Source organism: Elephantulus edwardii, unplaced genomic scaffold, assembly GCF_000299155.1.
Source record: "Elephantulus edwardii isolate Elephantulus edwardi_28Jun2011 unplaced genomic scaffold, EleEdw1.0 scaffold00007, whole genome shotgun sequence".
Lineage (NCBI taxonomy): Eukaryota > Metazoa > Chordata > Mammalia > Macroscelidea > Macroscelididae > Elephantulus > Elephantulus edwardii.
Window position 1 is genome coordinate 17,548,281 of NW_006399757.1, and position 13,324 is coordinate 17,561,604.

Consider the following 13,324-nt stretch of genomic DNA (forward strand, 5'->3'; position numbering starts at 1 on the left):
TCAGAAGTGGGTGGCCAATCCTTCTTCCTAGTCTGTCTTAATCTGAATGTTCCGATTTAGAGGAGTATCTGACAGACAGCAATTTGTGGAGCAGTAAAAAAATCTACTTGTGTTCTTTAAATTTGCAGGACACGAAATTCTACTGAAAAGAGATAAACATTCTTCATAATTACAGATAAAATAAGCATGATCTAGCTCAGGAAATTATGGACTCTTCTCAACTCTGAGTAACCTGGGAAAGTTTCATTAACTAACTTCCACAGGAAGAATGAATGTAGTGGCACACTGGTGCATAAGCACAAATCCCCTTATTAAGACAGCGAGTTTCACTGAGATCAATATATGACAGAAAGCATTATGCCAGTTTATGATGGATCATGATCTTATAATTTCAAATTCTATAATGACTTAATAGTACATAAAGAAATGTTGTTTAAAAAAATGTTATTTGGCCTTTTGCCCTTCAATATCTCCTCATACCTTAAAACTTGTATAGACTTTCTGAAGTCTCCAAAAGTTTCTACAATTGTTCTTTGATAAATTAGTAAATACAGAAAAGAAACACAAATGTTCCCATGACATTGAAATCAATGATGACAAAACAACTTTCCTCCTTTCCCAAATTTTACATGGAATTGTTTACCATAAACAACCACTGACTGCTATGGTTCCTAGTCTTGAATATCAAACTAGAATTCCCTATCTTTGAAGTGCTGAAATCCTTTTCTTTACTCTTGCCAAGGACCTGCTTAATTACCGAAATTACAATAAAGTTCTCCCTTCAGAGAAGAATGATGTCTTTGGAATATGCTCCTTTTCCAGTAATAAAAATATCATTGACTGTGGGGAGTGGTGCAGTAATGCAACAGCTCTGGCCTTAAAATGTGTTAACTAATGATTCTATTTAGATAGCCATTAAGAAGTAGGCCTATGATAAAGCCTTCAATCATCTTTACCATAACTAAAGATATTTTGAACTGAATACATGTAATGGCTATGGTTTATTTCTTAACTGCTTTAGTAGTCATTATTCAATCTGAGTAATTATAATAAAAATACTGAGTCCAACATAAAAAGGTGTTTTACGAAGACTTCTTGAAATCACTTCTCAATTTCATTATTCTCACTTATCCATCAGGCAGTGGGCATGTTTCTTATTAAATGACTAAAATACAGCCATGCTCGGAAATCAGGAATAGATGGCAGACATAGTCAAAAGCCACTTGTTTAATGTCTTACCTATCTACAACCTACAAAGACCAGGCCAGTTTAGATATACTGGTCAGTTCAGCTAAGTCGTCTAAGCCTGTAGGGATCAAACAACTCCTGCAAACATTTAGGATTCTAAAAAGACTTTTCAATTAAAAAAAAAGTGTTTATCCCATAAATATATCACAGACAAAATAGACCCTAACAACAAAATACTCATTTCAGTTAAGCTACTGAGTAAGACTATAAATATAAGCACCTCTCTTACCTATGTATTGTTTGAAATATATTCATGTTTGATAGAAAAAGCTCTGCAAAGAAGTAAAAATCAATCACCCTCCCTTGATTTAACTCCCAGGATTTAACAACACAAGTTAAAGCATAATACTATAAACCAAATGACCACAAAAAGAAAAACAAAAAAAAATTCAATGTTTATATGAATTTTCTAAAATCACAGCATTTATTCAGAAATTTAACATCATTTCCTGAAGTCTAACCAATGAAACAGTATTTTTTCTTTTATAAAACTTAATATGTGTCAATGTATTTAACTCCTTTATTCACTTTAAATTTTAACTTTCTTAAAAGAAAGTATTTTTCTTTTACATTAGCACAATAAAACATTTCTATCTCTGAAAACTTAACATTTTAATTTTCAAAATTAAAACTAATATTTCTAGAACAATAATAGTCATTGTTTTACTTCTATGGCTTCTTAATTTCTCATGGTCATTTGCTTTAATTGTGAACAGATGACATGACATATGAACTGTAAAGTTATCACTGAGTATACTTACCCACCCACAAAGCAGAGGATATAAAATGCAAAATAAAATATTACAAAGGGTCCAAAGGTTACTAGGAAAAGGACAATGCCAAGGCTTCCCCATCCCCATATGGAAAGACTGGCCTGAAAGAAAGCAAAAATTAAAAAATAGTTTATACATGTAAAGAAACGATTTCTTGCATGAACAAAAAAGAACCAACAAAACTTCTAGCTGCATTTGAAAAACCTTCCTTTGAACATCTGTGATATTACAATAATGATTTTATTTACTTTAAAAACTGATAAGTATACATTTTGGGATGTATCTTAAAAAATATACACAGAAAAACATGTTCAATAAAGAAAAATCAATATATATAACAGTTCTATAGAATACTAGCAATGTTTAAAGAAAACAATACCATTCAGTGGAATGTGAAGGTACAAGAAAGTAAGTTATACCAAACTACAGAATAATTTGCTAGCACAGAAATTATAACACAATACTAAAAATACTTACATACATATTAGAGTAACTGAACTACAAAGAAGTGTATGTTTAGAATTAATATTTCCAGTTAAAACTATGTTCCAACATAAATACAGTGTAGTAAGATGATTGAAAAATCAAATTTCCTAGGTAAAAAGGTCCATAATTCTTTAAAATTATAATACTTTTAATCAAATTAATGTACAGAAGCCAAAAATTACAATTGCAAATTTTCCAATTTCCAGCTCCAAAAGTTACCATGATAGCACAAACAGCACCAAAAAGTCTCTATCCTTTAAAATAAATAAAACTTATCTCCTTCAAAGATTTATTGTTTTACCTAAGAACAAATTGCTGCTGTTGAAGGCAAACTGGGTTTTAACAAAGTAAATCACTATGAATAGATAAATGTATTCAATCCAACAAGTCACTACATTCATTTGCCTTGTACTGAGAGGTATACAAAAGATGTATTTATCCCGTTCCTGCCATCAAGGAACACGGAGAAGCATGTCTTACAGAAAGGAAACAAACAGATACTGAACCAAAGAAAGTAACAGAAGGCTTTAGAAGATACCATTCTGAGTAAAACTGATAACCAGAAATCTATCTAATAAAAATAAGTGCTGTGAATTAGAGTTTTATTTATTCACTCAGCCATTCAGTAGTAACTGATTACTTTCTTTGCATTACGCATGGTTTAAGAAGCTATGGATATCATAAGGAACAAAATATAACCTTAAATACATACTTTCACAAATGTATACTCCAGAATGGGAAGAAAGACAAATACATAAAATAAACAGTAATACTTCATGGGGATGCTCTTGGGAAAAATAAAGCAACCGGCGAGCTCTGGTGGCAGGAAACTGCACTGCAATCCTAGAGGTGCACAGTTCAAATCCACCAGATGCTCTGCTGAAGAAGGAGCAACAATCGCCTCCTGTACCAGTCTGATCCAATTTGACAGTACACACATAAAAAGAATAAATAGATAAATAAAAATTTTAAAAAGTGTTTAGATTATTTATATTAAAAAAAATAAAGCAACCAAATAAGTTAGTTCAAAGTGGCTTACTTAATAAGCAGGGGGAAAAGAGCTGAGATCTTGGACAAGATTTACTGGGAACAATTTGTTTGCACTATCTTTATACTCCAAGAGGTATCTATTTATTCAGATCTTCATTTATTGACCTCCGTTAAAGTTTATATCTTCTTTTCCATCCAGGGCTCATATACTCTTGTTCGTTTACTTCTTACTTCCTTATTCAAGTCAATACTATCTTTTTTAACTGAGCACAGAATGCTTACTGAAGAAGGTTCTGTTTGCCTGCATGCTCTCCCACCTGGAACAGCCTAGGATACTATTTCACATCTAAAGAAGTGATCTCCTTTGACTGACTTCTAAGAACTCAAAGTAGGACATGCTGATTTAGGAGAACAAAGTGCAGAGCAGCCCACTCCCTCTGACAATACTTCTGCCTGAACATCCAGTACATTATCCACACTATAGCACTGCCAGATGCCTGAATATGGGAAACAGATGCTGCTTCCCGACGCTCACTCAAAATCTATCCACTGACTTCCACAGAAAGAATTCTCATAAACTCTCAGGAAAGCTGAAACCAGAATACTTTTTCCAACCTACCCTCTCCACTGAGATATGATCTAGTATTAGCAATGTTACCCTTTGTTTACAAAGTTAGATTTATTCTTACTAGTTAGTTTTTCAAGGCTAAATAATGTATTCTTTAAAGATCTATTTAGAGGTTTTAAAAATACAACTAAAAGAAAATGGCTAACTCTGTGGATAAAAAAAGCATGAAATTTAAGGACAAGTAACAGAGCCTCACAATAAGGGTTTTATTCTGCTTGCTTTAAACTGTATAAAATGTTTTATATATTCTTTTGTTAAAGCTTCTCTTTCACAATTAATTTCCAAAGAGAATCACTATTATTTAACATAGGGAAGACTAGATAATGTAGCAGCAAGTGAATAAAGAGAAATGTAGAATTTATCATTATTCATTATCACTGAGTCAACTATGACCCACAGCAACCCTATCAACAGCCAACCCGAACCCTCCCTGACCTGCATCCTCCTCACCATCCCTAATATAGTCACTACTTCAGTCATTGTGTCAGTTCATCTTGTTGAGGATCTTCCTCACTGCCCTGACCCTTCACCCTTTCAAGCATGATGTCCTTTTCCAAAGACTGGCCTCTCTTAACAACATGTCCAAAGTATGTGAGCCGAAGTTTCTTTATCCTTTCCTCAATGGAGCACCCTGGCCCCACCTTCTCTAAGACATACTTGTTTGTTCTTTTGGCAGTCTTCAAATCTTTTCTTTACAGATCTTCTCTTACTCATTTGAAAATGGCAGTAAAAATCTTCAAAGATAATTCATATTCATTCATTCATCAATAAATATTTACAGATATTTACAACATGTCAAGAACTCTCAGTGGCACAATGGTTAAAAATTCAGTTGTGTACCAAAAGGCTAGGGATTTGGACCCACCAGAGGTTTTGAAGGAGAAAAACTTTACCTATCATCTGTACAGATCACTGCCCAGGAAACCCTATGGTGCAGTTCTACTCTATCACATGTTGTTGTTCAGTGCTACTGAGAGGCTTATGACTAACAGCAACCCCAGGAAATGATCAAAACTGATCAAAAATCGACATCATGCTCAAGTCCACTGCTGCATAGTGAGTGCCGTCCAACCTGAAGGATTCATCTCCTGGCACTATATTGAACAATATTCCACAACCTGAAGGATTCATCTCCTGGCACTATATTGAACAATATTCCACTAGTACTCATGGAGTTTTTAAAGTGTCTGTTATTTCATAAGTTGACAGCCAGTTCTGCTTCTGAATCTATCTCCATCTGAACCTCCACTAAAACCTATCCACCATAGATAATCCTGCTAGTATTTTAAATAAGTATTTCTCCAAGTTCATAGAGTTTCCAGAGGCAAGCTATTTCGGAAGTGGATGCCACTCCTGCTTCCAAGCTTATTTTAATCAAACACTGCAATAGAGGTTGGAAACTTCAAGGTTAGACAAGGTGGTAACCCACCCCATAGTAACTCTCTAAGCTTATAATTCTTAGCCCATTTCATTGATAACAGATGTCTAGGATCTTTTTTTAGGTCAGATTAAAGGAAACTGTCACCAATATGCCCACTACATACTGACACAGTACTTCAACTAAAATGTTGGTGATAATTTCCTCAAATCCATCCCCATCCCTTACTGCCATGCTCTTCCATGTATAGCTGCACATCTTTTAGCATCAGCACCTCTACTGACAACTCTAGTGCTCTACAGATGTACCACAATCCTGTAGACACATGGTTCACAGCACACCCATGAAGAAATGTTGAGAAGGTGGCACAGTGATTCCTACAACATATCAACACAGATTCCAGAATTATTTCCACAGAGCAATGACAAAACAATGTATGCTTTTTAAGAAAAATCAGACATATAAAAAGAATAAAAATTTAACTTAAATCAGCAATAGTGCAGACTCTTTAACACTTGTTGTTATTAAGTACAAAGCAGGGTGAAGAGCAGACCTTGCTTATAACACTGATCTGTTGGTTCCCTTGAAGTGGCAGCTGAACTGCTTCTGAAGGGGAACCAGTATGAACTGGATGGGCAAGATGACAGGAGAGGATACAGACACAGAGTACTTTTGGGGGAGTTGTTTTGGTTCAGTAAGTAATTCATCTGATATATTTGTTGTTGTTGTTTGCCTTCAAGTTGAGCACGCCTCATAGCGACTCTGAACAAAAGGCCTTAAGCCCCTCTTATCAAAGTTCATGGTTTCCAGAGGCATGTTATTTAGGACATGGATGCCACTCCTGTTTCCAAACACACACACATATATGCAAATATACATATTGTCTATATATATATATATATATATATATTTACGTGTGTGTGTGTGTGTGTGTGTGTGTGTAAACTATTATACTCTCAAGTGTTGAGGACTCTCCTTCATAGGGTTGTTATGAGTCACCTGTGACTCGACGGCACTTAACAACAATTATACTCTAATATTTAGAAAGGTTAAGATTAGAAAAACATCACTTCAAAATCTTGAGTTCTAAATATTTCCTACAGTTCACACATCTGTCAGTTTGCTATCTTATGGTGGTTTGCATGCTGCTGCGATGCTGTGATGCTGGAAGCTAAGACACTGGTAACTGAAACACTAGCAGGGTCACTCACAGTAGACATGTTCCAGTAGATTGTCCAGATTACACTCTGGTGGCCTATTTCCACAGGGAATTGCACTGCTAGACCAACAGCCACAACCCTCTGGAAGTTCAAATGTACCAGCAGTTCTGCTGGAGAGAATGAGCAATCTTTTGATTTACAGCTTCGCAAACACAACAGATGATCAACCAAGAGTCAATTCCAACTCCACAGCAATGAATTTGAAGTGGTTCGTTGTGGGGTTTTTTAAGATGTCGAAAACCTTTCACAATTTCATACACCCATTATTTCAAGACCTGATAAAAATGAAGATAATAACTAGAAATAAGCCTGTATTACGGTGATTTCTATTAAACCAATGGTAGCAGAGTCTGTAGACAGTTGTGCTGTTAATCCATAGGCAAGGCCTTTCTGGGGATTAAAATTCACCAAGAGCTCTGCAGGAGAAACATGAGCAAATGCCTCTCCTGCAATTTACAGTCTTGGAAACCCAACAGAGGGTAAGTGAGGGGTGTGTTCCAACTCGATTACAATGAGACTATGATAATAATCTTTAACATATTCATACATTTTCTCTAAATATGATAAGCAACATCAAAATATCTATCTGCCCGGCCCTAAATCACAGTTGGAAGAAACTTTCAAGAACATCTAGTTCAGTACGTCTGACATTCTAAGGATCTTGTTAAAATGCAGATTCTGATCCAGTAGCTCTGGAGTGCAGCCTGTAATTGTTTTAGTCCTAACAAGACAAGCAATCACGACTGCTTGTTTAAATATGGGCAGTTTAAAATATATTATTATTATTCTTTAGAACTTCCAAGTAATTTGGCTGAATAAGTAGATGGCAGTCAACAGAATCTCAACCAAGACATCAAAAACCAAAGAATAAATATAAATGATAATCCCGAAACCTTGAATTTCAATGCACTGACTAAAGAGACAAAGTAGCAAACCGTAAACAGTGCAACCATTTTTAACATTTGCAGGCAGCTTTCTGAAAGGCAAGGGAATCCAGCTACAACAGCATCCATACCAGCTGTAATTAACGAGAAAGATATGATCTTTTCTTTGTTCCATCTAACTTTGAAGGGGTTAAGGGAACTGACTCCTCCCATGACCAAGTAGCTGTTAGTGTTATCTCAGGCCTATCCCTGTTCTACCTAAGGTCAGGTGTGCATCATTTTATATATGGTAACACATATACATCACCTAATTTAGAGACCTGGCTTTTTTACCTTTGAATACCTATGGACTTCACCTCTCACTGGGCTCTCTCGTGCATCTGGTACCTGTCACACCACATCCACACTTGGACTATCCACTGTGGAGTTTGCTGTCTTTGGGCATCGCAGGTTGGCAGTGACTACTTCTTCACACTAACCGAGTGTGCTTTATCTGTGTAGGTACCCTACTTGTACTTATCCCCTGGAATGGCAAACACTGAACACACAAACACCCTAGGAACTTGAGAGGCCAGCAGAAACTCCACCCCAGGCTGTATGTCCCATCTCTTGGGGCCCCGAGTTCAGAACAGGTGCTGCCCATGATGGTCAGAGAGTTGGGGCCCTAGCCACTTCTCAGATCCCAAACCCCTCTTTATGTTGTATTGTCAGACAGTTTTTGTACCTCCACTCACCACAGCAGTAGCCAGACTAAGGAAGTGCTCTGCTGCCCCCCATCCATATGCTGCATCTTCACGCTCCTGGGAAGAATAAAGAGTGGTTCCTGGTCCCCGTGATCAATGAAAAACTGCAAACACTATCAGACCAGCCTGCCCTCAAGTGTTCTACAGACACAGACAGCAGCACACATGCCCACTAGAAAATAAGAGATGCAACACTTAAGAGGTGGGAAGCTCCATGAGATTACCAAAACAAAATAATACTAAGACTACAATATCACAGTGTCTCTGAAGCAACAGATAACTTTAAACCATTCAAAAACTCAAGATAAAAGCAAAAATTAAAAAGTGACATAATATCGAACTGCAAAATCTGTCACCAAAATAAAGCTTTTGGATCATCATAACAAGAAATTTAAAAGAAGGATACACAAAGATCTGCTTACTCTTGTTTCTTACTCAGAATGCATTTTAAAAAAAAGGAGGGTTAATACAAGACCAAACACATAGAATTAATAAAAAATTAGAAATCATGCAAAAGCAAAATATGGAAATTAAGAATATTAAGATTAAAATTTCATAGATACATAGCACATTGGCAAGATAGAACATAAATGAAGCAATGGGACACAATTAGTGAATTGAAGGATAAATACTTCATATACTGTTAGAGAAGCAAACATCAAAAAAGGATGGAGAATGAAGAAGTATTTGTGGGAAACAATCAAGAAGAATAACTTACCTAAATGGAATTCCAGAACAGGAGAGATATTAAACACACACACACACACACACACACACACACACACACACACAAAATCTAAGAAATCACTGAAGATTTGCTAGGAAAAAATTATCCAATTACAGAAAATGAGAAAACACGCATTGGAGAAACCGAATAAACCCCAAACAGGCCCCAGGAGGAAAGCCATCAAGATACACAATAATCATCAAATTTTTAAAAATTAAAAGCAAACTTTTAAAAATTAAAAACAAAAAGCTGAATATCAAAATCCACTCAAGAGAAGAAAAGGGGTATCTATCTACATATTAAATGACAGAACCTCAAGACATGTAACCAAGCGCTGAAAGACTTCAATAGAGAGAAAGACACTGCAAATCAATGTGTCTGCAGTAGAAATTCCCATTTCAAAGGATGTCCAGATACCTAAAATATATGCATCAGTTTGGCCTTACACTCAAGGAAGAAATTACACACAAAAGAAGAAATTTCCATTTGCCAATAGTTTGCAGAGTAATTTCACAAAATCAATAAACTTCTCTTTGACTAGAATTACCATTAGCAAAGCTATTATTGTTGCTATGAGATCATCTCTCAAGTCAATTCTACCTGTAACCTGTTATGTTTGCATAGCTAATTAGATGCATAGTCAGGCATAAGGCTATCCGACTGCAGGTGGAAAATACAGACTAAGTGAGAATAACTGTTTCAGATCAGATGGAGAACAGATCTCCATTCTCATAATTTGATCTGTGCCATCAAGACAACTAAGACTCACAGCAACCCCTTGAACTATGGATATGAATCCTGCCACATCTTGTGCCATCCTCACTATCTCTGATATACTTAAGCACATTGTTACTGTCAATCCATCTTCTTAAAAGTCCTCCTCTTGGGGGAGTTCTGGTGGCCTAGTGGCAAGAAACTGCACTGCAATCCCAAAGATATGTGGTTCGAATCCACCAGATGCTCTGCCGGAGAAGGGGGGGCCATCTCCTCCTGTACCACTCAGATCCAATTTGACAGTACACACAGACACAAAAATAATAAGATAAAAAAAAATTTTTTTAAAAAGAGTGACCCTCAACCTTTCTAAGCATGTTTTATTTTTTCAAGGACTAGTCCCCTCCTAACAACATGCCCAAAGTATGTGAGACAAAGCTTCACCATCCTTAAATTCATGGAACACCTTGGCTGCCCTTTCTCTGAAAAGCCGCTGGCAAGTCCACTATGAGTCAGTTCCAACCTGATGGCTCATAACAACAGCAGCAACAAATCATGGTCTTGTTTGTTGACTTAACTCACAGGAGGCTTATGAACAACAGATTAGAATCTTTCCATATTGTGTGTCACCCATATAATCTCTGCTTTGTTTAAGTACACTGTTGCAGTCACTGTGTCAATGCAACTCCTTCAGACTCTTCCTTTCTATAATCCTTCAATTTTCCAAGCATGGCATCCTTTTCAAAAGACTGGATCTTCCTGAGAACATGCCCTTGCCTCTAAAGAGCACTCTGGCTACAAATCTTCAGTCTGTTTGCTCCTTTGGCAGTCTTATAATCAGTACTCTTTATCAGCACAATTCAAAGCCTTCAATTCTTTTTTTGGTTTTCCTTATATATTCTGTAAGTGTACATGCATATAATGCAAATAAAAATGTTATCGGCTGGATTATTGTTGTTGTTATTTTTGTTATATGCCATCATAACTTGTAACTCATAGTGACTCATACAACAGCTCTTAGCCCTGCTCTATCTTGAGCCAATTTCATAGTCTTGGACAAACCTACCCCCATTACCCCAAGTCACCGAGTCAGTCCATCTCATTCGGGGACTTCCTCTCTTGCATTATCCCTCTATCCTTTTAAGTATGATGTTCTCTGTCCCAGGAATAGTTTTTCCTGGCAAAACCATATGTGAGATGGAGCTTCAAAATCCTTGCCTTGAAGGAGTAACCTGGTTTTACCCTTTTCAGGACAGACCTGTGTGTTTTCGTAGTAGTATATGGTATGTTCAATATTCTTCCCACAACTCAAGGTCTTTGATTCTTTTTCTACCATCCTTAGTCACTGCCCAGCTCTTCTAATGTATAGCAAGTAACTGTGAATGAAGACCATGGTTTGGATCAAGCACACTTTAGTCTCTAAACTGACAATGTTGTTCTTTAGTTGTTGGAGACTGCTAGTTCAACCTAGCTGAAGCCATTTTGTAATTCTCTAAGGACATGTCTGGACATGTCTCCCCACCCTGGCAGGATAGGTTTCGGTTTACTAGGAACGCCCTGCTAAGTTTCTGTTTACCAGATAACTTTCAGCTTACTGGAAATGACATGTTATTCTCTCCCACTGCGTACTTCTCCTCCCCCCACTGTGCTCCTATATATATGCTGTGAGTGCTTTAAATAAAATGGAGACTTGATCGGAGATTCAACTTGTCTTCCTGCTTTTTGTGCCTCTCGTCCCCCCCATTCTCGTTCTTCCCCTCCTAGGGTCACCATTGAAGATCCCCACGGGCCAGGGCATAATTGGCACCCAACATGGGGCCCAGGAATGGGGAAGGATGATGAACGCTGCCCGCTAGACGTGACCGGCCGGTCCATCCATTGAGTCGCCGTGAGTCTGGGACCACAAGTGAAGACTCGCACTGTTGCCACCCGCAGGACTATTCGTCCTGTGAGACAGGCACGGAGCTGCCGCCACGGGATTACCCGCCCTGTGAGAAAGGCACGAGAGGAGGTAAGGGCAGCAAAATTATGGGACAGGGATTAAGTGAACATGAATTGTTTGTAAAGGGTATCAAGGATTCCCTCAAGGCACGAGGTATAAAGGTAACTAAAAAAGATTTAAAGAAATGTTTCTTGTTTTTAGAAGATGTTTTCCCATGGTTTCCACAAGAAGGAACTATTGATTCTAAGCATGGCATAGGGTAGGGGATTGTTTAAATGACTATTACCATTGTTTTGGCCCTGAGAAAATTTCTGTCACTGCTTTTTCTTACTAGAATTTCATTAACAAAATCTTAACTGTTCTTGAACTTCTTCCTTCATCACCATAGGCTCTTGCTCATAAGTTGTTTCATTGAATTCTTCTGTATCTGCCAATTCCTTTTGATACAATGACTCAGTATATTTCTTCCATCTTCTTTTAATACTTCCTGGATCATTTAATATTCTGCCTAAAACATCCTTGATTATAGCAACTATAGGTTTGAATTTGTTCTTCAGTTCCTTTAGCTTGAGAAATGCTAAAGGAGTTCGGCCCTTTTGATTTTCCGACTCTAGCTCCTCACACATTTCAAGGGCAAAAGATGGACAATCTCCTCCTGCGTGATATTCTGCCACTGAATATCCACTGAAGGGCCAACTATGAGTCAATCGACAGCACTTAACAACAACTTTACCAGACTTATACTTTACATTCCAAGCTCTAACTAATTTTGTTGTTGTTGTTACATGCCATCAAATCGACTACAACTCATAGGAACACTATCAACATCACTTCTGAACACTGTCTTCTCTTGTGCCATCCTCACCATCTCTGACAAACTCAAGTCCAGAGTTACTGTGGCCATTCATCATTTTTAGTTTCCCTTTCTTTCACTGTCCATCTTTTTTAGAGTCTCCCTTTCTTTCAAGGATCCTCCACATCTTCCAGTAAGATGTCTCTTTCCAAAGACTAGTCCCTCCTGACAAAATAGCCAAAGTAGATGCAGCGTTGTTTCACCATTCCTGCTTGAGGGGCCACCCTACTTAAACTTCCTCCAAGACAGACTTGTTCATTCTTTTGGCCATCCAAGGGATTTTCAGTACTTCAAAACAAAATTCAAAAGCACACATTTCCAATTATAGTGAGGATTATTAAAGACTGGTGATATTATGCAAATCTTCAATCTAGATGTGCAGCCAAGTCACTGTCAGGGAATCAAGTCCAAAAAAGAAAAACACTTCCCGCGTTCTCAGTCTCTAAATCTTTATAAGAGGAGACTGCACATCTTTCTCCCAAGAAGTAGTTGGTGAATAGGAACCACTGACTTTTGTACGAATAGTTCTCTTCTTTAATTTTTTTAAAAAACACTTGTTATTTAAGTGAAAATTTAAAAATCATTGTGATTTTCACTCAATTATTCATATATATTTTGCTTTATAATATTAATTACAATTAAGCACGCAGACTAACAGAAAGGGCAACCTAGGTAGAACTATCAAGTATGGAAATACAAAGGAGGAGGAACAGTTGTAAGCAGACCCTAGTGATTGGA

At 37.1% G+C, this 13,324-nt stretch overlaps 1 protein-coding gene across 2 annotated transcripts in view; it reads right to left on the minus strand.

The window, feature by feature from the left end:
- SNX13 (sorting nexin 13) overlaps positions 1 to 13,324 on the minus strand; it is a 172,288-nt gene that overhangs the window by 109,685 nt on the left and 49,279 nt on the right. Inside the window, exons 2-3 of one of the 2 annotated variants that reach the window (XM_006880269.1) lie at positions 5,760 to 5,777; positions 2,010 to 2,122 (exon numbers count right to left, since the gene is read on the minus strand). In XM_006880269.1, the coding sequence (XP_006880331.1) occupies positions 2,010 to 2,122; positions 5,760 to 5,777 (131 nt within the window). The remainder of the gene's footprint in view (positions 1 to 2,009; positions 2,123 to 5,759; positions 5,778 to 13,324) is intronic. The other variant, XM_006880270.1, reaches the window with a different exon arrangement.